Source organism: Sorex fumeus, unplaced genomic scaffold (genome assembly GCF_029834395.1).
Source record: "Sorex fumeus unplaced genomic scaffold, SorFum_2.1 ptg000047l, whole genome shotgun sequence".
Classification (NCBI taxonomy): Eukaryota; Metazoa; Chordata; class Mammalia; order Eulipotyphla; family Soricidae; genus Sorex; species Sorex fumeus.
In genome coordinates this window covers 47526291-47550678 of record NW_026606104.1, presented here as the reverse complement: position 1 = coordinate 47550678, position 24388 = coordinate 47526291, and the positions used below count along the sequence as shown (strand labels likewise).

The 24388-nt window shown below is 49.9% G+C and overlaps 1 protein-coding gene and 1 non-coding gene across 4 annotated transcripts; both read right to left on the bottom strand.

Moving 5' to 3' along the window:
* Window positions 1-21363, bottom strand: TMEM39B (transmembrane protein 39B). 3 transcript variants are annotated; one of them, XM_056122862.1, is made up of 9 exons: window positions 21236-21363; window positions 19541-19667; window positions 18836-19055; window positions 18102-18185; window positions 17661-17815; window positions 9495-9831; window positions 7368-7555; window positions 2820-2940; window positions 1-453 (listed from the first exon to the last, which is right to left on the bottom strand). In XM_056122862.1, exons 1-9 carry the CDS (start codon window positions 21237-21239, stop codon window positions 211-213), a joined length of 1479 nt encoding a protein of 492 aa, XP_055978837.1. In that variant the 5' UTR covers window positions 21240-21363; the 3' UTR covers window positions 1-210. The 3 variants fall into 3 exon arrangements, with proteins under 3 accessions (XP_055978837.1, XP_055978836.1, XP_055978838.1); XM_056122861.1 differs by lacking the exon at window positions 21236-21363 and having other exon boundaries at window positions 19541-19862; XM_056122863.1 differs by lacking the exons at window positions 17661-17815; window positions 18102-18185; window positions 18836-19055; window positions 19541-19667; window positions 21236-21363 and adding an exon at window positions 15197-15318.
* LOC130032173 (U6 spliceosomal RNA) lies at window positions 920-1026 on the bottom strand. The gene has a single exon (XR_008793737.1). It is a non-coding gene; the product is annotated as a U6 spliceosomal RNA (small nuclear RNA).
* Window positions 21364-24388: the final 3025 nt, after the last annotated feature.

Sequence of the window (24388 nt, the reverse complement as noted above, 5' to 3'; positions counted from 1 at the left end):
TATTGGGAGTATAAAAATAGGACATTTCCCCCCTCACAATCACATCAATTATCAAAGAAAGAAACAGTATGTAACAAAAATACAAAGCTCTGATGGATTTTTTTTCCCTTTTTTTTTTTTTTCCTGCCCTTACCTATCCCTCCCCAACAGCCCCTTCCCAGAGGGTGCCTGGCTGAGGCCTGGCCGCTATCCCTGGGGCTGTGCCAGGGCTCAGGAGAACCGGTGGTCCAGGTCCCTTTGGGGGCTGGTTGAGTACGAGTAGGCTTTGCCCAGTACCAGGCGATCCCGAAGCAGCTTGAAGAAGGCGTAGTAGTTGCTGAAAAGGATGAGTGCCAGCGAGATGGTCTGGTGCCACTTTTCTGAGGACATTAAGGAGTATAGCTGGTAGGCGATGACAGCGCCCTCCAGCAGCAGCAGGATGTTGTGGATCCGAAGCGGTTTGCTGAAAAAGAACTGCAGGACAGGGTTAGCATAGCTCCTGACCTCACCTCCTGCCTGGGGCTGTGGGTAAGTCAGAGAAGGCGACAGTCCCAAGAAAACTTGGGTGAGAAGTGGGAAATAGGGAGTTGTAGAGACCCGGAGTCCAGGCTCCAATCTGTCCCCTTCAGGCTACAGATACGTCACAAGTGCCCCTGCTAGGCCTCAGGTTTCTCACTGGAATGAAGACTCAGCCTAGATTGTTGATTGCTCATAAAGTGTTCCTTAGCCAACCACGGTCAGGAGAGGGCTTTCAGGGGCTCTAGTGGGACTGGGAGGGAACTGACAGGAGTCCCCATCTTTTCCAATTGAGCAGTTTTGGGGTTGGAACAATAGTACAACGGGGATGATCGCCCTTGCCATAGTGCTAATTATTATCTCCATTATTATCAGACATTATCATCAATTCTTCACTTCCAAGTAACATATCCTTTTTTTCTAAAAATATATGGAATGCTTCATGAATCTGTGTGTCATCCTTGTGCAGGCACCATGCTAATCTTCTCTGCATCATTCCAATTTTAGTATATGTGCTGCCGAAGTGAGCACCCTGCAAGGTATCCTTGAATGACTGAAACCGTCTAAGTCAATTTCAGTATCTGAGGTGGGAGTAGACCTAGTGCTTCTCTTTCATGCAAGGTCCTAGGTAAAGACTGAATCTTTTCTTTTTTTGGGGGGGGGGAGGGCGACACCAGGAGATGCTCAGGGATTACTCCTTGCTCTGCATTCAAGAAGTACTACTGGTAGGGGCTAGAGAGATAGCACAGCAGGTAGGGCGTTTGCCTTGCATGCGGTCGACTGGGGTTCAATCCCCAGCATCCCATATTGTCCCCCGAGTACCACAGGAGTAATTCCTGAGTGCAGAGCCAGGAGTATCCCCTGTGCATCGCTTAGTGTGACCCAAAAAGCGGAAAAAAAAAAAAAGAATTACTCCTGATAGTACTCGGTGGGGGCTGGAGCAATAGCAGAGTGGGTAGGTGTTTGCCTTGCATGTGGCCAATGTGGGTTCGATTCCTCCGTCCCTCTCGGAAAGCACAGCAAGCTCCCCGTGGTGTATTCGATATGCCAAAAACAGTAACAAGTCTCACAATGGAGACGTTACTGGTGCTTGCTCAAGCAAATCTATGAACAATGGGAGGGCAGTGCTACAGTGGACGGTGCTACAGAGCAACAGTACTCAGGGGACCATATGGGATGCTGAGAATTGAACCCAGGTTGGCCACTTGCAAGGCAAACGCCTTACCTGCTGTACTATTACTCTGGTCCTAATTCTGAATGTATGAGACCATGGGAAATACTTAGCACAGTGTCTGGCACACAGTAAGAAAATGATGAGAGGCCAGAGTGATAAAACAACAGTAAGGACATTTGCTTTGCACATGGCTAACCCGGGTTCGATCCCTGGCATCCCAGAGCACCACCAGACATGCCCAGTCTCTTGGTTTGATCCATAGCACTACTTAGTCCCCAGATCATCACTGGGAGCGACCTCCCCCAAGCAAGAGTAGCCCCTGAGCACAATCAAGTATAGGCCAAAAATTGGAAAAAAAAAAAATTTTTTAAATTAAAAATTAAACAAGGAAGCTGGAGAGACAGTTCAATGAGCTAAGCGCATACTTTGCTTGCAGAAGGCCTAAATTCAACTCCCAGTATCATCTAGTCTCCTGGATATCACTGGGAGTGACCTCTGAGTACAGAGCCTGGAATATCCCAAGAATACTGGGGGGTGTGGCCTCAAAACCAAAAAATTAACTTTAAAAAAAAAAAACATTGGGGGTTGGAGTTGGAGAGATAGTACAGTAGGTAGCGTACTTGTTCTGCACACTACTGACCCAGGTTTGATCTCTGGCATTCCATATGGTCCTCTAAGCACTGCCAGGAGCAATTCCTGAGCACAGAGCCAAGAATAACCCCTGAGCATCACTGGATATAATCCCCAAACAAAAACCAAACAAACGCACCAAACACACACACACACACACACACACACAAGAAACCATGGGGTCAGGGATATGGCTCAATAGTAAAAATCATACATGAGATCCGGGTTTGATCCCTGGCACCTCAAAGATAAAAAATTAAAAAGTCATTATCTTCACTTCCAAGAATTCCTCCTGTTATGATATCATCTTCCCAGTCTCCACCCAAGGTCTGCAAAGACCAGCCTCCAGGCGAGCAGCAGTTAGAAAGTCATCATTTGTGGGCTACTGTGCTTGTGCCACACGTCTCCCTGAGGCACTGGGAAACACTGCAAACAGCTCTCTCTAGCCCTGGCCTCACCTCAAGATCCCCCTGGCCCTCCAGCTTGGGCCCACCCTTCAATCTCATGGGAAGAAACTCACATGGAAGCGGAAGTGGGAAACGTCAGAGGGGATGGCCACGTTGTAGTGACCCACGGCTTTGTAGACATTCTTGCTGTGCTTCACTAACACACCCTGCGGCCACATGCATTCTTCGGTCCACCTAAAGAAAGAGATCAACAGTGCCCCTTAGCTCCAGCATGCCCACAGAAGGGGACACAAGAAGAGAGACCTGAGATGACACCAGCTTCTCCTTCCATTTTTATCATTTAGACAGTGTCTTTCCTTCTCTGGGTCTCAGCTGTCTCCTCTGCAAAGAGGATAATAAATGTGAGAAAGCTGCCACACAAGGAGCCAGAAGGTCTTAGGCTGACAGTGGTGCCAGGGTTTTGAAAAAACAACAACAACAACAACAAAATCCTTTTTTTTCCTCTCTGGGTACTAACCTCTCAGTGGTTTACCACACAACTTCCTGAGTGGTTTTCATAATACCAAATGGATCCTGAATCTCTTTCACTCAAAATCTTGAGGGCTTTCCAGTGCCCTAGGGTTAAGTGTCCAGGGATTCGGCATGGCCATGGAGGTTCTCCCTGTGTGGCCTTCGACGACTCAAGCCATTCAGGACAATTTTAAGATCACCCTGCATGACTTACTGTGTCACATCTCTTCCTAAATTGCTTCCTAAAATTGAACTGGATGGCCACAGAGGGTATCAAACAGTTTTGGTTTCATCCCCAGCACCACTATCAGGCATGATCAGGGGTCGCTCCTGACAGTGGTACAGGAAATGGAACCAGAGTCTCCCAAAAGCCTGTGCCCAGCCCTCCAAGCTAGTGCTCCACAGTGCCTTATACTCTTCCAGAAAGTCTAGTCATCTGTCAAAACCAGATCCTGGCCCAGGGAGATAGCACAGCAGTCTAGGTGCTTGTTTTACACGTGGCCAACTATAGTTCACTTTACGGCACATATAGTCAGTCCCCTAAGAACTGCCAGGCATGATCCCCGAGCACAGAGCAGAGTAAGCTCTGATCACCATGGGGTGTGGCCAATACCATCTACTCCCAAGTGAAAAAAAACAAAAATAAATAAATAAAAAAACAGGGTACACTGAAAAGCTTTTCTCAAACTTCTGGGTTTTATACCCTTTAGCTGCTAACTGAACTACTTGCTACATCAACTTTCCCTCATGTTTTGTCCTTTATTAGCTTATTTTCCAGTTTACAACCCTGCCATGGTCTAGAGTCTTTAAGAGAAGTCAATGTGCCAGCTGATCTGTGTCTTTGAAGTATGTCCCAAGGTCTAGCACAGAGAGGCCCAGAGACCAGTGGATTCAGCTCTGGAACAAGGAGCTTCTTCTCATGTTATGCAAGATCTCCTGGAAACTCAAAGGGACTGGGCCAGAGACTAAGAATCACTGCAAGAAGTTCAATCTCATGATCCTGACCTTTTGATTCATTCATTTAAAAAATAGGGGAGGAGCTGGAGCAATAGCACTGTGGTAGGTAGGTTGTTTGCCTTGCAAATGGCCAATCTGGGTTCAATTCCCAGCACCCTATATAGTCCCTTGAGCCAACCAGGAATGATCCCTGGGCACAGAGCCAGCAGTCTTGAATACCACTGGGTGTGGCCCAAAAGCAAACATAAAAATACAAACAAAAAACCCCCAGGGAACTGGGAGCTGGAGCAGTAGCACAGTGGGTAGGGCACTTGCCTTGCATGCAGACCTGGGTTCAATTCTTGTCACCCCAGATGGTTCCTCGAGTCCTGCCAGGAGTGATCCCTGAGCACAGAGCCAGGAGCCAGTGTTAAGCACTATTAGATGTAGCCCAAAAGCTACCAAAAAAAGAAAAAAAAACCTCAAAAACCAAAAATAAACTGGGGGTCAGAGAAATAGCTCCATGGGCCAAGCTGTAACCTCTGCATTGATGACTGGACACCCCAACCCATCAAAGAACAACAATAACAACAAACAAGCACACGCTGAAAAACTCAGTCACTGTGAATATTTTACATATGCAACAACACAGATGAAATTCCAGTCTATATCCTAAATGAAAGAAGTGAGACAAAAGGGTATCTGCTGCATGAAATGCATTTATATGAAACTAGAACAGGCAAAACTAAATCATGGTGAAAGAAAGCACGAAGGTGGGTGTGTAGGGGTAAGAGGGAAAGTCATTGGGAAGCAATTTTCTGAGAGACTGGAGCTGGAAATGTTCTCAAAGAATTGTTCACTGGGGATCTGGGTACAGGTGGGCATGACTTATGAGGCAGAGCATATGCTTAGTACATGCAAGGCTCTGGACTGGTCACCAGCATTGCAGGTTCCCCTGGATACCACCGGGTGTTCCCCGTACGTAGACAGTAGTGTCTCCAGCACTACTGAGTTAGGTGCTAGCAAAGTTTCATGTACTTAAGGATTTGTGCATTTCATTTATGTAAATCCTACCTTAATATGGGCTCAGAGAGATAAAACAGTAGGTAGGGCACTTGTCTTGCAAACAGCCACCCAGGGTTCAATCCTTAGCACTCCTTATGGTTCCCCAAGCCGCAGGAATGAACCCCGAATGCAGAGCTAGGAGTATGTCCTAAACACTGCAGTGTGTACCTCCCACTCCACTTTCCCCCCAAAAAAACAACCAGAAATGGTACCAGTTGAAAAAAGATAACATAACATGAGGTACCAGAGAGATAGTACAGTAGGGAGAGAGTTTGCCTTGTCTGTACTTCACCTGGATTAGATCCTTGGCACACTATGTGGTCCCTGAGTCCTGCCAGGAATGATCTCTTGGCACAGAGACAAGAGTAAACTCTGAACACAGCTGGATGTGGCCCCCAAACAACCAAAAAAAAAAAAACACCAGGGCTATAAGGTGCGTGCCTTGCATGTACCCAACCCGGTTCGATCCCCAGGGTCCTGATCACCACCAGGAGTGATCCCTGAGCACAGATCCAGGAATCAGCCCTAAGCACAGTCACATGTGCCCCCATGAATGTGTGCACACACACACACAAAATAAAAAATTTGCTGTGGACTTATCATAAGTCAGGCACTCCAGCAGAGCTGAAGAGACAGCTGAGTGTACGTCAAGAAAGGAACTTCACCATCAGGAGCATGAGTCCTGGAATGCCAGACAAGTATCTCCGCAAACACAGCACAGTGCACCGAGGGCAATGACTGTCGTTGTCATGGCAATGTGGGCATGCAAGAGAGGAACAGTGACCACATCCTGGGTAGGCAGGAAAAGCATTCCTGGAGGAAGGAGAGTGAGAAAGGATGCATGGGACTAGCTGGGAAGAGAAAGGTCCTGTGCATACGCCTGACTGGCCACTAAAGTGTACAAACAGAATCTGAGGCTCTGCTCTGGCTGGGGCATGGCAGAGCAAGACATAAAGTGAAAGTGCTCCCGGGTCCCGTCCATGAGCTGAGAAGCCGCAGTAAGGAGCCTGCTCCTGTCTGCAGACTGTATGAAACCATGAACAACATGGTGAACCATGAACCTACAGGATGCCACGAGCCCCTTCCTCTGAGCTGTTGCCTCTGCTTTTGAACATCTGGCGGGGTCTGTCCCCTTTCCTGGGCCAGGTGAACAGAATCAGGGAGGGACCCTGACTGGCAGAGGGTGGACAGCAGAAGCCTTGACGCCTGTGGCCTCCTCGCTGGGCTGGCTTCTACAAACCTGGCCTAGGGGCCTCTCATCTCTTCCAGGCCTTGTGCTGGGCCCAAGACTCAGGCATGATTCAGAAGTGGTCCCAGCCTTGAGGAGCTTCCAGTCTAATGGGGGAATACAGGCAAGAAATGAGCAGAATCTGTGTGAAAAGGACTATAATGAGGGGCTACTGACACGCCGGTATGCCCAGGGAGAAGAGTCAGGGGAAGTCAACCTCGCACCTCCTCAGGGCTCCGGAAAAGGGTCACACCTGCCTCTGCTCTAAGGGCAATGCCACCCTCCTGCTGGGCCTCTTTTCTGCCTCTCTTCATCACTAGTGGGTACAGCCATGTCCCCCGGCTGACTGAACTCCTCCAAGTTCATGTCTTAGTCACTTCCTCCCTCAGACTCCCTTCCCTGGCCAGGACTGACCAGCAGCCAACACTGGATCACACCTCCACACCCACTAATGTTTCTAAGAGGCACCTGGGCACCAGTTCCCCCACTGCTCAAAACCCATCCACAGCTCCCCTCCGACCACAGGTCAAGTGCATCTGCAGGTCCGGTGAGGCAGAAGCAAACACCTGTTCCAAGAACAGGCCAGCTCATGGTTGAATGGATGAGTGAGCAGGCAAGAGGAATAACGCAATAAATGGAAACACGGTCATGAGAGGACCGACAATGTTCCAGGAATGAGAAAGGCAAGGAGTCCTTGCATTTACTGCCTGCCCCGCTCCCATCTCCTGTCACAGCAGGCGACACAAGGACAGGGCACACAGTCCTCTTTGGCTCTGCTATGACCCACTCTGGGTCCAAGACCAAGCACACAAGACACGCTCCATGATGACTGCTAGAGACGGAAACAGAGGGTGGGTCAGGAGCGGCCCCAGACTGTGGCCATAAGGCCCTGGGCTGGGCACAGAAGGGCAAGGCGACTCACGGATGCTGGAGTACGTTGGAGCACAGGGCAGGGTCCACCTTCTGCCAGCAGCCCAGGTGGGCAGCGGCCTTGTGCAACAGGTCACAGTAGCTTGCAGGAAGCAGGTGCTGCATGAGGATCACTGATGTGCTGATGGACACCAGCAGGAACAGCTCGCAGGACCAGCGCTTGTCATAGTAATGTGTGTTCTGGGGACAGAGGGAGGGAGGTAAGTTCACTTTCTTCCCCTTCTCTGATTCTATCTGTCTTTGGAATCAGGAGAGCCCTGGAGAGCCCCAAGGTGGCCTGAAACCAGGAATAAAAAGCTAACAAGGAAGGTTTAGCATCTGCTCTGGGGCTCCTTCGTCTCAACTCAGATGTGGAATCACTCCATCCTGTGGTCACCCGCTTTGCTTTTTTTTTTGGGGGGGGGAGGGCAGAGGCAGTCACAACTGGCAGTACTCAGGGCTCATTCTGGCTCTGCACCAAGGAATCACTCCTGGTGAACTTGGGGGATGATATGAGATACTGGGGATTGAACCCAGGTCGGCTGCATATTAGCCAAGCACACGCCCTGACATCATCTCTCAGGCCCATGCCGATCCTCACCCTTCTACACCCATTTTACTTTAGGTCACACATTTCTTTTACTTTTGGGCCTTTCATCGCTTTCTCTCTGGAGAATCCCACATTCTTCTTAGAATAAAGTGTCTACTCTCAATAAAACTATTTAATTTCAGGGCCAGAGAGATAGTATGGCTGGAGGCAGTTGCTTTGAATGCAGCTGACCCACGTCCGATCCCTGGCATCCCATACGGTCCCCAAAGCACCACCAGGAGAGATTCCTGAGTAACCCTGCCAGGTGTGTGTGTGTGGGGGGGGGGGGGCGAAGGAAGTGGTGGGAAAGAGAGAAAGAGAGAAAGAGATAGAGAGAAAGAGAGAGAGAGAAAGAGAGAGCGAGAGAGCGAGAGAGCATGCTGTTTTCATAATCAACTGACAAAACCGAAGGTGAGGTGCTTGCCTTGCATGAAGCCAACCTAAATTTGATCCCCAGCACTCCATATGGTCCCCTGAGCCCTGCTACCTGAGTTCAGAGCTGGAAATAAGTTCTGAGCACTGCTGCTGGGTTTGGCCCAAAAAACAAACAAAAAAACTCCTATATATTTCAAAAATGAAAAAAAAAATTAAACAAACAAGGAAGGAAGACAATTGTGGGTTTAGCCCGAGTCCACAACTCCTATTTCTACAAGGCAATATTCCTCCCACTGGTTCCCATCCCAAGAGAGCGCTCTTGGATGCTTATTAACTATGTGACCTGGAGCAAGTCATTTCACTTCCTCTGGGCTCTGGTTTCCTCACCTGGTAAATGCTGATATGAATCGATGTTAACCACTTCTGATAGGCATCGGGAGTCATGTCCTCTTTCTGAAAGCTCTAGCATGTTGCAGGTGACCAGTATGTTCTCTCAACTGACAATCATTCAGTACAGTCACCCATCAGACTACTGTCACATCTACTGGCACCTGAGATGGTATGTCCCCGCAGGGCTATACAGGGCCAGAGAGATAGTACAGTGGTAGGGTGCTTGCCTTGTGCATAGCTCACCCAGGTTCAATACCCAGCACCACATTTGATCCCCTGAGCACCACCAGGAGTGATCCCTGAGCACAGAGCCAGGAGTAAGCCCTGAGCACAGCCATGCATGACCTGAAAATCAAGAAGAAGAAGGAAAAGAAGAAAACAATAAAGCAAAACTAGAGGGTCATACCAAAAAAAAAAAAAAAAAAAAAGAGAACAGACTTTTGGAGTCATTCACATCAGGAGGTCTGGACCAATTCTTTCCTAGTTAATGATAAAGCAGGACATTGTGACACGGCTGCACCCAAAGAGCCTCCTGGAAAACAGAGTCCCTGCTCTTTGTTATCAAGTATCAGGAATAGCAATGCCATGTCCCTCTGGGCGGCTGGGTGGACTGGTAAAGCCCACTTCCTTCCCATCTACCTGCTATGGAGGCCACGCTAGCTCTCAGGAAGAGATGGAAATCTAACCGAAACCAGCACAGGTATTGAGGCAAGCAGGAGGGTCTCTGTGGCGAAGCAGCAGGGGAAGGCCCCAGGCAGGCCCTTTCCCTCCGGGCTGGCTACAAACCTTGACAAACCAGACGGGCACAAAGGCCACGTAATAGGCACTCAGCATGGAGCTGACCAGCACTTCCTTCATGCGCCAGTTGAAGTCCATCTTGAGGAACTCCACCTCGCTGCGGATGAGGCCGGGTGACAGGCAGCAGGCATGGGTGGGCATGGCGTCTGGGCCGTACAGCTGCCTCGTGTGCTGCTTCCAGCTCTCGCGCAGTGTTAGCAGGTAGTCCCGGCTGCGGGCCAGGCCACTCACGGCCTCCCGGGCACCCATAGAGGCCATGTGGCTGAAGAGGTTTGTCTTGCGGAGGTCGCAGTTCAGCTGCAGGAACGGAATGTACATCCCAAACCTGCTGGGGAAGATGGTGGTGAGGGCAGGTCTGTTGAGGGGCCTGGATGCCAATCCTCAGTCACCAGAGGAATTGTCCTTCCTCCCTGGGCCCTCCTGCTCCTGGCTTCTCAGAGGGGAGAAATCCAGCCATCGTCCCGCTCATCCATCCTCCCGTCCAAGGATGAGTCACAGCACATGGGTCCGTGCTGAGTGCGTGCCAAGCATCACTGGGCACTGGGGACACAGCAGGAGGCAAGAGCTGGGTCCCTGCCGGCTCGTCTAGTGATGACTAACAGGGATCGTGACAGCCCAGTCACTGGGCAGAGCCTGTGATCCAGATGCCGTGTGACGTGCTTCACAAGCATTCTCCCCTGGGTCTCCTGAGAACACCGGATGTTAGGAACTGTTATACTGTGCCCTCTCAGCTGAGGAGACTGTGGCTCAGGGAGGGGAAATGAGAATCCCAAAGCTTCAACAATTAGGAAAGAAGGAATGGGGCTGAGACTCAAACCCAGAACTGTCTGATACAAAAGTCTGAAACATTATCAGCAAATACTAAGGGGGATTAATCTATTCAAAGTGTACATGGTGAAGGGCCAGAGAGGCAGGACAGTACGTGAGTTGAAGCACCTTGCCTTGCATGCAGCCAACTCTGATTAGATCCCTGGCACCTCATCAGGTGCCCCAAGCCCTGTCAGGAGTGATCCCTGAGTGCAGAGTCAGGAGTAAGCCCTGAATGGGTGTGGCCCCCAAACAAAACAAAAAGCAGACGGTAGCACAAGAGACATACAGTTGTCAGGGAGCCACTGGGGAGACAGCTCTTTAGTAAGCAGAGGGCAGTTCACAATAAACATCTACTATGTACCGGGCACTGAAATGGGTCTTTGAAAAGGACAAATCTCTCCCCCCGCCCCCACAGCAGCACCTTCAGGGTGGCGCTCAATAGTCAACGGTGTTATGAAGTATGGTAATATCACTTAAGGAGAAAATTAGATACCACTTAGGAAATTGGAAGGGTCAGTTTTCAGCAAATATAGCAAGCGCCCAGGATGTGCATGGATCGTCACGTGCACTATCACTATGGACACTCCTTTTTGTATTTCCTTGGTCTTTCTCATTCCTGGGTCCTCAGTTAACTGATCCCAAAAGTCTGTGGGCTGCCCCCCCAAAATTAAGGCCAATGAAAATGCTGTATTTTCTTATAATAGTAATTTTCTCTTTTCCTTTTCTCTAAGATTTCAAAAAGGATGTCTGGATATCCTTGACCTGTAGCTTGGCCTTTTTGGAGTCCTTCAAGATACTTCCAGAGGTGGGGGGCCAAGGGGGAGAGATTTGTCTACCGTAGGGGAGGGGGGAAAGTATGGGCGTACTGTCACTGTCCTCCCGTTGTTCATCGATTTGCTCGAGCGGGCCTAGTAACGTCTCCATCATGAGACTTGTTGTTACTGTGTTTGGCATATCAAATACGTCACGGGTAGCTTGCCAGGCTTTGCCGTGCGGGCGAAATACTCCCGGCAGCTTGCTAGGCTCTCTGAGAGGGGCAGAGGAATCGAACCCGGGTCGCCCGGGTCGGTCGCATGCAAGGCAAACGCCCTACCCGCTGTGTTATCGCTCCAGCCCATGGGTGTACACCAAGTGGGAAATGCAGGAAGAGTACACCTATATGTACAGTGAGTAGGGTTTTTGCCTTGAAAGCATCCCATATGACTTGGGTTTGATCCCAGGCATCCCATATGGTCCAACTCCACCAGGAATGACCCCTCAGTGTAGAACCAGGAGTTAGCCCAGAGAACTTCTGGGTGTGGCCTGAAAAAAAAAACAAAAAAGGTTGGGGGATACAGCAGAGAGAGGGCATCGGGGAGGGTATTTGCCTTGCATGTGGCCAATCTGTGTTTGATCCCTAGCATCCTGCGGTCCCAAGACCACCAGGAGTGATCCCAGAGTACAGAGCCAGGAGTTAGCCCTGAGTACGGCCCTAAAAGCAAAAAATAAGTTTAGGGGTCAAGAGATAGTACAGCATGTAGGACATCTGCCCTGCATACAGCAGACCTGGGTTTAATCCCCAGCATCTCATATGGTCCCCCAAGCACCGCCAGGAGTGATTCCTGAGTGCAGAGCCACGAGTAACCCCTGAGCACTTCCGGGTGTGATCCAAACACAAAAACAAAAAAGCAAGTGCTCCATCCCAAGAGCCATCGCTCTGACTTGAGGACATTAACTCTGGGATCTGTCAGATCAGGGTTAATATCCCAGCTCTACTGTATCTTAGTGTAGTGATTCAGGGAAAGGTATTTAGTGTCTGTTAGTTTCTTTAACTTGCCTTAAGTTACACAGCAGGTGTTGATTCTCTACACTCAGCCAGGTATTACGCTAGTGCTTTCTTTTGTAGATGCATTCTTTATTTATATTTGGTATTTGGGCCATACCTGCCAGTGCTAAGGATTTACTCCTGGCTTTGCACTCGGGGATCACTCCTAATCATACTCAGGAGACCATATGGGATGTTGGGAACTGAACCCGGGTCAGCTGCGTGCAAGGCAAGTGCCCTATTCTCTGTACTATGGCTTCAGTTCCTAGATGCGTTCTTTAATCCTTACAATAACCCCAACACAGTGCCTGGTCCAGAGCAGAACAATACAATTCCATTACAAAAAGAGAGGCCAGTGATTGTGTGGGAAAGAAAAGAAGACTAAAATAGAATTCCCAAAACACACTTCAGGACACCATGTGGGAAAGGGGTGGGGGGGGAGGGGTGGTGGCACACCTATATGAAGATACAAAGGATTCAAATGCAAGTATTCAAGAACCTTCCTGGTTACTCCTCAAAGAAGGGCAGTAAGAGTTCCTCTGATCACCTGAATTAACTAGTAACGGCAAATGTGACAGAAGCAATTTCACATGCAAGATGGCAGGTTTCATCTCATCCTCTCCACCCAAGCTAGTACAGTATAAAAGCATATAGAAAATAAATCTGTTATCAACAAAAAGGATAGGAGGAGTTATCAGTACACAAGTGACTTGGACAAATTTAGAAAGCAGACGGAAACAGGCTGATTGAGGAAGGAAGCCATTGTCCAGAGTAATGCTGTCCAATAGAAATGAGTCACATATAGTTTCTATTCGCCTGCCACATTGAAGAAAAAAAAAGAGATCAATTTGTTTTCGTTTTTGGGTCACACCTGGCAGTGATTAGGGCATATTCCTGGTTCTGAACTCAGGAATTACTCCGGGTGGTGCCTGGGGAACCATATGGGATACTCGGTGATCGAACCTGGGTTGGCCGTGTGCAAGGCAAGCACCCTACCTGCAGTATTATTTTTCCAGCCCCGGTACTCAATCTTTAGAATCTAGCACACATTCTGCCCCTTAGCACACCTCTACCCTTTAGCACACCTTTAAGTCAGTGTTTGTGCTACTGAAGCAAACACAGCTCATCTCGATTCAAATTAAACTATCTCAAACATTCAGCACCAACAAGCTGTTAAAAGCTACTCAACTTTGGTTGTAGGTCTAGAATATTCTGAGTTGGCTGCCTTGGGGCTGGGGCTCATCTGCCCAGCATGTCCCAAGAGAGTCTCTGGCTTGAAGAATGCACATCTGATCAAAGGTAGAAGTGAAAGCAGTGCTGAATAAATGGGAATAAGCAAAGATTTTAATTACCTTATAAGGATTGGTTCCTTTATTCTCCTACATGCTTCACAATCTGTCCCGAAGGATTCTTCTCTAAAGAAACTGGGGAAAACTGAAGTCTCCAATGGGACATCCTAGGACAAGACTTCTACCCCCAGGCCCCCATCTTCCTGACCTGTGAGGACCAACAGCCTGATTCCAGTGGGAATTTCATTCGTTCATCCTAAAGCAAAGTTTTCTACTCACTGTCCTGCCCTTCCTGTGGAGTTACAACACCTTGATTACTGAGTCACATATACAATGACAGGGAGAGAAAATGCACTCTAAGCTACTCAGTCCTTCATTCTTATGAGACTGATGAGTCATCTACTATGCTAATGAAGCATCTTCATTTTTTTATATATATACATTTTGGGTTATACCTGGCAGGGCTTACTCCTGGCTCTGCACTTAGGGATCATTTCTGGCATGCTTGGAGGACCACAAGGGGTGATCCAAGTCAACCACATGAAAGGAAAACACTCTACCTGCTGTTCCATCTCTCTGACTCCTAGGCACCTTCATTCTTAAACAAAAACAGACAAGCAAAGAAGCCAACTGCACTTAAAACTAGGTGCTGGCGCAATAGTACAGTGGGTCAGTGGTTTGCCTAGCATGTGGCAGTTCCAGGTTTAAACCCCATATGGAGTAATCCCTGAGCATGGAGCCAGGAGTAAGCCCTGAGCACTGCCAGGTGTGGCCCCCACAAAATAAACAAAAGAAAATTAAAAAAAGAAAACATCTCATAAAACAGAAAAAGTGACTCTAGTACATAGAGAAATTTGAGGGAAAAAGAAAATTTTTTTTTATTAGTTTATTTGTTTACTGGATCATACCCAGCAACCGCAGAGGATACTCCTGGCTCTGCACTCAGGAATTACTCCTGGCAGTACTTAGGGAACCATATGGGATACTGAGGATTGAACCCAGGTTGGCCGCATGCAAGGCAAACACTCTACCTACTATATGATTGCTCCGGCCCCAGGAACAAGAAGATTTTAAAACAAGCACAGAATGCGATAAGAAAGAACAATCAGAAAACAAGAGGCCTCAGAAATAAAACATTACTGAAAAAATATCTGAATTAAAAAAAGGCAGGGAGTCAGAGAAACAGATAAAGGAGGAAGGGTGAGAAAGAATGGGAGAGATATGAAAAATAAGAGAAAAAAGTTGAGAGGAAAAAGAGGAGAAACAGATGAGCAAGCTATAAAAACTACAGTCTATGAACAGAAGTTCCAGAGAAGAAGAAAAAAATGGAAGGTACTAGCAAAGAAATAATAAAAGAACATTTCCCTACACTGAATAAATGTCCTAATCTCCAGTTTAAAAATCCTACATTATTAGTAAGATGAGTAACAAAAGTTCCACACCAAGCATATTACTGTGAAATGTATATAATCAGAAGATTAACAGAAATTACTAAAAGCTTTCAAGGTAAAGGTAAAGGTAAAGGCCCGCCTGTTGATCATCGATTTGCTCGAGCGGGCCCAGTAACGTCTCCAAAAGGAGAAAAATAAAACTGAGAAACTGGCATTAGACTTATTAGAGAACTCTGAATGCTTTCAACAACTGGGCATTATCTTCCCTAATTTCTGAGAATCTGAACTTGAAATCTACATTCAGTGGAATCATCAAAGACAGAATAAAGACACTTGTGGCCATGCAAAGATTCAGGATGTCTACACCGCCCACGTACCCAATGCGAAGAAAATTACCTGATAACGCACTCCAGCAAAATAAGGGAGAAAAACCAAGAAAGAGGAAGACATGGGATCCTGGCAACAGTGGATCCAACCCAGGAGGGCAGCGAAGGCAAGTCCCAGGCTGAGAGCCGAACAGCCTACAAAACAGCCACTCCAGACTGGAGCAGGAGGAGGAGGATGCAGGGCTCCAGGAGGGATGTCTCTGGGGGGGGAATGGACTCCAGGCAACAGGTAGCATGACTGGGAAGCTGGATAAACTTGAGGATATGTTGAAGGCCCATCATTCTTTTGTCAACAAGAAAAAAGAAAGGCAATTAGAAAGTCCCAGAAAAATAAAAAGCTGTCCGAGAAAGTTACAGTCTAAGTACGAAGCTAATAAAACGTGACATGATTTTATGCAACTGATGGAACGAAAGAAATGGGAAAACCATGTTTTTACACTAGGAGCACATCCTTCAAGAGGCTCAAGATTCTAAGTCAGTCTCTAGAGCAAAGGAATGTCACTTATGCCCAATACCTGGCCATGCAGGAAATGAGATTTCCATAATTACTGTACCGAGACTACTTGGTTTTTTAAGCTTTAGAATCAGCCTTAGACAAAGAATGGAAGACTTAAACGTGATTATATAGAAGAATGTGAATGTCACACTTGGTGAATATTAAGAGAACAGTTGCCAAGAAGAAGAGAAAGGGCAGGAAAAATAGACGGGAAACTTTCTGCCTCATTCTATGTACTCGGGATTAAGACACTGACAACTGGGTTAAAGAAGTAGGATGGGTGGGGACAGAGGGCGAAGGCGCTTGCTTTGCATGTGGCTAACCCTGCTTCGATACTTGGTACTGCGTGTGGTCTCCTGAGCACTGCCAGGACTGACTGCGCTGCTCTCTGCCCAGTGGACCCTGGGTGGACCCCGGATGGAGAGAGAGGCATGACTCCTGAGCACAGAGCTTGGACCAGCCTCTAGGCACTGCTGGGCGTGGCACAAAAATCAAACCAAGAAGGCAAACTTTAAAAAAAGTTCAATCTACACAGGGCCAGAAAGATAGTAAGTTGAGCGGGTAAGGCTTATATGCCACCTTGCATATGGCTTTCATGGGTTCAATCTCCAGCACCCCACAGGATCCCCTGAGCCCCAACAGGGGTGATCCCTGAGCACAACTGAGTGTGGTCCCAGAACAAACAAAAATATCCAAGTTATAGGATAATGTAACACAATTCAGGAAGTTGTACCTCAAACGTGGTACAATCCCTTTTTGTTTGTTTTTGGGCCATATCCAGATGAGGTAAGGGGTCGCTCCTTGTGGTACCAGAAACACCATATAGTACTGGGGCTCAAGTCTGGAGCTTCAGCAACCAAATTAAAAAAATTGGAGATGCACATTCCAGTCCTTGGAACTCTTTCTCCAGCTTGAATAATAATTTTTTAAAATATGACATGTCATTTTTCTCATTAATATTAGTTATAAGGGAGGTGTATGATAATGGTCACTTTCATCACGTAGGTAGAACAAGATCAGTGTCAGTTTTGCTTTGGGTGTTTTTGGTGCCAGGAATCAGTCCAGGGATCGCATATTCAAGACACACTGAGCTTCATCTCTTGGCCCCAGGCTCCAGCTTTTATATTCTTTTCTCTTTTTTTGGCTCAGGGGGCACAACCAGCAATGATCAAGAGTCACTCTATGGCTCTGTGCTCAGGCATTATTCCTAGCAGTGCTCAAGGGACAATATAGGATGCCGAAGATCAAACCTGGGTCAGCCGTGAGTACGGCAAATATCCTACCCACTATACTATGACTCTGACCCCGAAGGTCCAGCTTTGAAATCTCTCAAGGAACAGGGCTGGCCTAAACTGAGGAAGTTCACTAACCAGAAAGCAGAGGCTGAGAAATGATTAATGCCCAGGTAGCCAGGACCTTCAGTCAGAGTGGACACTTTGTCAAAGTCCTTCCCAGACCTGGGTCACAAAAGGGCATTCCTGGTCTCTTCCCTAACACTACTTCTCTATTCTTAATATTCTGGGTTTTGGTGAGACGGAGAGAGACGAGATAGACCAAGTGAGCAAAACACACACACTAAGATGTTTGTGCAGACACACAGACGTGCAGACACACAGACACCCCATGCACAGAGGTGTCAAGTGCAAGGAAACCAGGACGGGCACTAAAAAATGACTCAAACACTTGCGCTACACAGAGACAGAGAAAGAACCAGAAAGAGAAGGAAGAGAGGAAAACAAAGGCTGCATGTGCACTGCCCCCGGGAAGGCTCCTCGGGGATATATGCTCAGACCCTCTCGGGCTGCCCCGTCCATGACACCCCCGTGGGCACATTGTGCCATCTTGGTCTCTGCTCCTGCGAAAGGCCGGCTATCCTGACCCTATGGGGGCTGTTAGGTCTAGGGGCCCACAGGCAAGCTCCTGGCTGAGGTCAGGAACCCCATGCCAGGCGGTGAGGGGGTGAACGAGGGGTACTCACGGGTAGCAGAGGAACAGGAGGTTCAGGAAGGAGTAGGTCCTGAAGAGGTGGATGAGGGAGCGGCACAGACTCCAGCCTGTTGCCGTGAGAACGGTGAAACGGGTGAGGAACAGCAGGACGGAGCGAAAGAGGGAGACCTTTCCCCTCTGGGAAGCCTGGGTCAGGGGGGAGACAGGGTGGGCTGGAGTCTGGGATGGAGGCTCCAAGGACTGGCCCGAATCCCACCCGGCACAGCCTGGGGTCCCGCTGGGCAGAATCTGGCAGCGACTTCCACCTCGATGACTCTCAGAGCAGATGGCACGTGAGCCATTGACACCCTCCAACCAAGTCCCGGGGTTGGGGATGGGGGGCAAGGAAATGTGTTGGGGAGAAGGGCTGGGCCCCGGGGGCCCCGGGGAAAAGGGCATCCCAGTGCCCTGGCAGCCTCCAGGACCCAATCACCTCCTTCACGATGGACCCGATGAAGCGGCGGCCGAGAACAAGGGTGGTCACCATCAGCAAGTTGAAGTCAATCAGATGGAAATTCTGTCAGGAGGCAGAGACTAGGGGTCACCTGGGGCCCCCTGCACGGATATTTCTTTTTCAGATACATCTCCCTGGTCCTACCCTGTCTTTTCTAGAAGAACTGTCTCCACTTTTTTTTCCCCCCCTAGGAGTGGAGGGGGGTTTAGGCTACATCCAGCTGTGTACTCAAGAGTACTATATGGGGTGCTGAGGATGGAAACTGGTCAGCTGCATACAAGGCAAAGGCCATACCCACTGTACTGTCACTCTGGCCCCTGGAACTGACCCCATTCTGACTTTCCCAGGTCTCAGCTGAGTGAGGACAGGAAATTATGGAGAGGAGCATCACAGGCCCCAGAGCGGGCGTGAGGAACGGTTCCTGGTGCGAAAGCCGTGGGAAACCCCATTTCTGACCACCTGCCCCTGCACCTCTCCTTCCACAGAGCAATTTCCGCTTTTCTCAACACTCCTAGATGTCTGTGGCTCCCAGTGGACTGAAGAATGTGCTCTGGGACGCGACATCTGTGCCATATCATCGCTGCTACCCCAGCATGGTACCAAGCACAGTACCCAGGTGCAGAGCTGAGTGTTCAGTGATCACCTGCCAGGCCCCACATAGCACCAAGAGTACGGGACTGGACAGCACACAGGCCATCTAGCGGGGCACTCACCAGGGAGGTGTGGGAGGGCGGGTGGGAGGGCGGAAACCACCACACTGTCTTGTAGATGTTGATGTAGTGGACGAAGAGGGCGATGAGCTGGCAGAAGAAGAGCTGCAACTCAAACAGGATGCTGGCCTGGACCGGCAGCTCGGGGATCTTACAGTGCTGAAGAGGCACAACCGTCTGGGTGGCCAGTGGGGGGCTGGACAGACCTGTTCCAGAACTGCTCCTGGGGGTGGAAGGGAACATTGTCAGGGACCGATTGGGGAACCCGCACAAGAAGGGCTCTGGACAAGGGTGACGTTCTCCTGATCCTGCGTCAGAGGATGCGCAGCCAAAGCCTTTTCTGGCCCTATTTGTGCTTGTCTGTTGGTACCAGGAAAGGAAACTGGGGCTCCCGCACTTAAGGCAAGGGCTTAAACACTGAGGCACACCCCGGACCCCTATTCCTAATCTTACTCAGGTGTCTCAACAACACCCCCCTCCCCGGCCCCCGGCAAAGGAAAGAATTAGGTCAATCTCACAGATGAGGAAAAGAGCGCTGAGAAGGAAAACAACTTGCCCAAGCCCCCAGCGCACCAGGAAGAGACTGTCACTGGAATCCAGCCTGCGGGCTGACCACTAGGCCCTACTGTTATTTCCTGCTGTAACTGGGGAGCGCTTTGTCCACACTGCTCCCACCCCAAGCACTGAGGGAACAGAGAGATGGCTTACCTGGTGCGGGAACGGACACTGGTGACGGAGGCACTGGAAGCGTGGCCCCCACCAGAGCCCCCGGAGGATCCTGGCTCACAGAGGGTATTGCGGCAGTAGGACGTCCTATTGGGGCCTCTTCGTCCTCCTGCGGGGCTCAAAGGAAGGCAAAGCCTCAAGCCAGAGGGCATGTTCGAGATCAGCAACGATCTGGTCTCATTCCATCACTGAGACCTCCCAGGGGCCCTGACCAGCCACTGCCCACACCTTCACCCCACACACTGCAGCTGATGCTGCTTTTCTTGACTCAAACTAGGCTGCTTGTTCCCTCTTTTTTGTGTTTTGGGCTACACCCAGCAGTGCTCAGGGCAACCATACGGGTTTCTGGAAGTCAAACCCAGGTCAGCTGAATGCAAGGCAAGGTGCTCTCTGCTACCTCCCTGGCTCCCTTTTTTAATGTAAGGTTGTTTCATTTAGAGAAATTTGAAGAAAATGAGGGGAGAGGAGAGCTCGAGAGGCCCTTGTGAGAAAGACAATGGACATCTCCAGAGGAAGACAATATTTGCTGGTTAGCTCTTGTCTGTGCTATGTTCAGTCCAGAGAGCTTCACTGACTGCCATTTTGGAAGCATATGCTCCCATCAACATCTGATTTCTACTTTCCCCATAATAATCCACAGTCAGAATTGACCTGAGTAGAGCTAACATTAATGGCATCTTCCCCACCAGATCTGTCAGTGCATTTTTTCCACTGGTACCCCAATCCATTGTAAAATAACCCAAAGTCAATGTTGAGGAGGTGGGTTTCCTGACAACTTGGAAATCCAGAGTGCATGTGTGTCGGGGTTGCATGTGCCAGCTCTGGACTTCTGCAGGCTTACACCTGCCCACACTCTGGAAAGAGCTTCTTCCTCGAGGGTCCCACGTGCCAGTACAAGGCACATCCTGCATCTCCAGTTCCGAACCCAGGACATGCGCACAGGTGGGGCCCGGAGGGAACGCCGTGTCCGTGACCCCAAACCCCACAACTTATTTCCCAAAAGGCTCAGCAGTCCTGCCAGAGCACAGGGAGCCCCCCCTTTCCCACCCTTGCAGAGAGCACTTTTGTCCTTGTCAGTCATACGGTTTTGTTCATTCCTCCTCACTGCAACTCGCTATTACACCCCGGCCTAGACATCCCATGCAAACCACCTCCGCCCCAAAGCTCAGCCCAGGGGTCCTCTCCTCCAACAACCGCACCGCCCTGGCGCCCCTCCACCCAGCAGCCCCGCCTACACCCCAGGAACCATCTGGAAGCTCCCCCCACCCCGGGCCACAGTCCCGGGGTCTGGAGGGTCTCTTTCCCGCCCCCCCCCCGCCCCCCGGGACCGATTCCCCTACAGCCCAGAATTTCCGGGATGCACCGGCAGCCCCCGAGAGCGGCCCGGGAGCTCCAGCCCCGGCACCACGGCTCCGCCCACCCCTAGCCCCGGCGTGCGGGCGTGCGGGTGTGCACGCGGCCCCGCGCCCCCGCCGGCCCCCCGCGGGCCCCCGCCGCGCCCCGGCCCCGCCCCCGGCCCCGCCCCGCGGCGGCCGGAGGGGGCGGGTCCCTCCGCGCCGCACCCCTCCCCCGCCCCGCGCGGGAGCCCGTCCGCGTGGGGGGGAACCGTCGGCAGCCCGGCCATCCCGGCCCCCGCGCCCGCCCGCGCCCGGGCCGGGCCGCGACAGCCCCGCTCACCCATCGCCGCCCCCCGGCGCTCCGCGCCCGGCCGCCGCAGCTCCTGCGGGCAATATGTCGGCGGCGACGGCGGCCGGGAGAGGACCAACCGCCGCAGCCCCGACCCGGCACCCGCGCGCGCGCCCGCGCCGCCGCCGCCGCCGAATTTGCATACGGGGCGGGCCCGAAGCGGGGGGGCGCGCTTCTTAAAGGGACCGCTCGGACTGAGGCGGTGCCCTTGTGCTCTTTGTTCCTCGCCCCCACCTCCCACACGCACACACCCTTCCTGCGGCTGCTGATGAGACTCCCGAAGGAGGGGAACTCAGCTTCTCCTTTCCCTCCCGGCGTGCCTTCCCCTAGCATCCTTCCACCCTGGCAGAGATGGGCAATGGGAATGCTTCGCCGGCGCCTCAAAGCCGACTTTCACCCTTCTCGAGTCCCTTCCCAACAAAACCCGCCTCCCCCTTTCTTTTTGCCCTCACCTAGTCTTGCTGACCCTAAACTGTAAACGTTTATTTTTTGTTCATGGTGCATGGGGATGGAACTAACTACCATTGAGTCACAGCCCCAGCTCCTAGGAACGGAATGTTTTCAATCACCGCTGACGGTGCTTCCCCGCTACTACCTTTGTCCAAATCCTTGGTCTTGGGTTTGGCGTGAGGCTGGTAATAAGGTACGACTCACCTGGCAGGGGTTGGTGAAGATTAAATGAGATAATTCATCATGTAGAAGTCTGTTTCATTAGATGTTAGCTTTTTCTTTTTTCTTTTTCGTTTTTCGTTTCGTGGCCACGCCCTCTGTGCTCCAAGATCTTTCCTGGCAGGACTGGGGGAATTACATGTGATGCCAGGAATCTAACCTGGGTCAACTGCACTGGGTCAGTTGCATGCAAGGCAAGTAGCTCACCTGCTCTTGCATCTCTAGCTCCACGTCAAAGACATTTCTTTGTTTTTGTTCTTTTTTGGGGGGGGGGGGTGCACAGCTGGTGGTACTCAGGAATTACTCCTGACTTCACTCAGGAATCACTTCTTGTAGCCTTAAGTGACCTTCTGGATGCTGGGGATCACAACCTGGTTGGCCTTATGCAAGGCAACTACTGTGCCCACTGTACTCTGTCTGGGGTCCCCAAGTCAAAGAAATATTGCAAGAAGAAATAGTGCAGGCCATTTGGAAACCACTAAACTTTTAACATGCACTGGAGCACTGTCCGTCCGTTGTTCGTTGATTTGCTCCAGCGGGCCCAGTAACGTCTCCATTGTGAGACTTTGCTGTTACTGAGTTTGGCATATTGAATACGTCATGGGGAGCTTGCCAGGCTTTGCCGTGCGGGTGAGATACTCTCGGTAGCTTGCCGGGCTCTCCGAGAGGGGTGGAGGAATCGAACTCTAGTTGGCCAAGTTGGCGGCATGCAAGGCAAACGCCCTATCTGCTGTGCTATTAACATATTATATTAAATCCTGAACCTCTGAAACCTAATATCTGACATATGAGAAACATACAGTATTAGTTGAGGTGATGCAAAATGGCTATTTTGTTGTTTTCCTTTTTGGTTTTAGGACCACACCGGTAGTGCAGAAGGGCTTACTCCTGGCTCTGTGTTCAGGGATCAATGCTGACATGCCTGGAGACCATATGGGGTGCCAGGATCAAATCCAGGTCGGCTACATGCAAGGAATACATCCTACCTGCTGTACTATATCTCCAGTCTGGCTTTTGATTCCTCTGCCCCTCTCGGAGAGCCCGGCAAGCTACCGAGTATCTTGCCCGCACAGCAAAGCCTGGCAAGCTACCTGTGACGTATTCGATATGCCAAACACAGTAACAAGTCTCACGATGGAGACATTACTGGGCCTGCTCGAGCAAAATGATGAACAATGGGAGGACAATGACAGTGACAGCAACAGCTCTTTGAAATTTTTATCTTAATTTTTTTTTTTTGGCTTTTTGGGTCACACCCGGCAATGCACAGGGGTTACTCCTGGCTCTGCGCTCAGGAATTATCCCTGGCAGTGCTCAGGGGACCATATGGGATGCTGGGTACCGAACCCGGGTCGTCCGCATGCAAGGCAAACACCCTACCCTCTGTGCTATTGCTCCAGCCCCTTATTTTAATTTTTTAAAAAATTTTATTGAATCATTGGCGCCGTGTAATCCCATCAACGGCCAAGACTCAGAGACTATAAAACCCAGCTCCCGGAAGCGTGCGGCATCTCATTCCTACTTTGGACAAACTGGCAGGCTACCGAATGTAACCTGCCCACACGGCAGAGTCTGGCAAACTCCCCATGGTGTACCCAATATGCCAAATACCAGTAACAAATAAAGGGTCTCATTCTCCTAACTCTGAAAGAGCTTTGAATATGGCACTTTTTAAAAAAATCTCAGGGCTAGGATGAAGGAGACGTTACTGGGGCCTGCTCGAGGCAATCGACAAATAACAGGATGGTTGTGATTTGTGATTGTGATTGAATCACAGTGAGATACACAGTTACAAAGTTGTTCATGATTGGGTTTCAATCATATAGTGTTCCAACACTGCTCCCTTCACCAGTGTACATTCCCACCACCAATGTCTCCAGCTTCCCTCCTGCAAACCCCTCACCTGCCTCTGTGCATTTCTCTCTCTCTCTCTCTCTCTCTCTCTTTTCCCCCATCTCTTGCTCTTTCTCTCTTTCCTTCTGGCCATTATGGTTTGCAATACAGATACTGAAAGGTTATCATGAATATCCTTTTACCTACTTTGAACACTGAGTTCTTGTCCAGAGTGATTATTTATAATTATTATTTATTTATTTTGCTTTTTGGGTCAAACCCAGCGATACACAGGGGTTACTCCTGGCTTTGCACTCAGGAATTACCCCTGGTGGTGCTCAGGGGACCATATGGGATGCTGGGAATCAAACCCGGGTTGACTGCGTGCAAGGCAAACACCGTACCCGCTGTACTATCACTCCAGCCCCAACGCTTTTTTTTTTAATTCTAATTATTATTATACTGATCCCTTTTCTATCCTAACTGCCCTTTGACCCCCATACACTAGTAGCAAGCTTCCAATCATTGACTAGTCCCCCTGGACCCTGTTTTTCCTGACCTTGGATATTCTTTCTTTCTTTCTTTCTTTCTTTTTTCTTTCTTTCTTTCTTTCTTTCTTTCTTTCTTTCTTTCTTCCTTCCT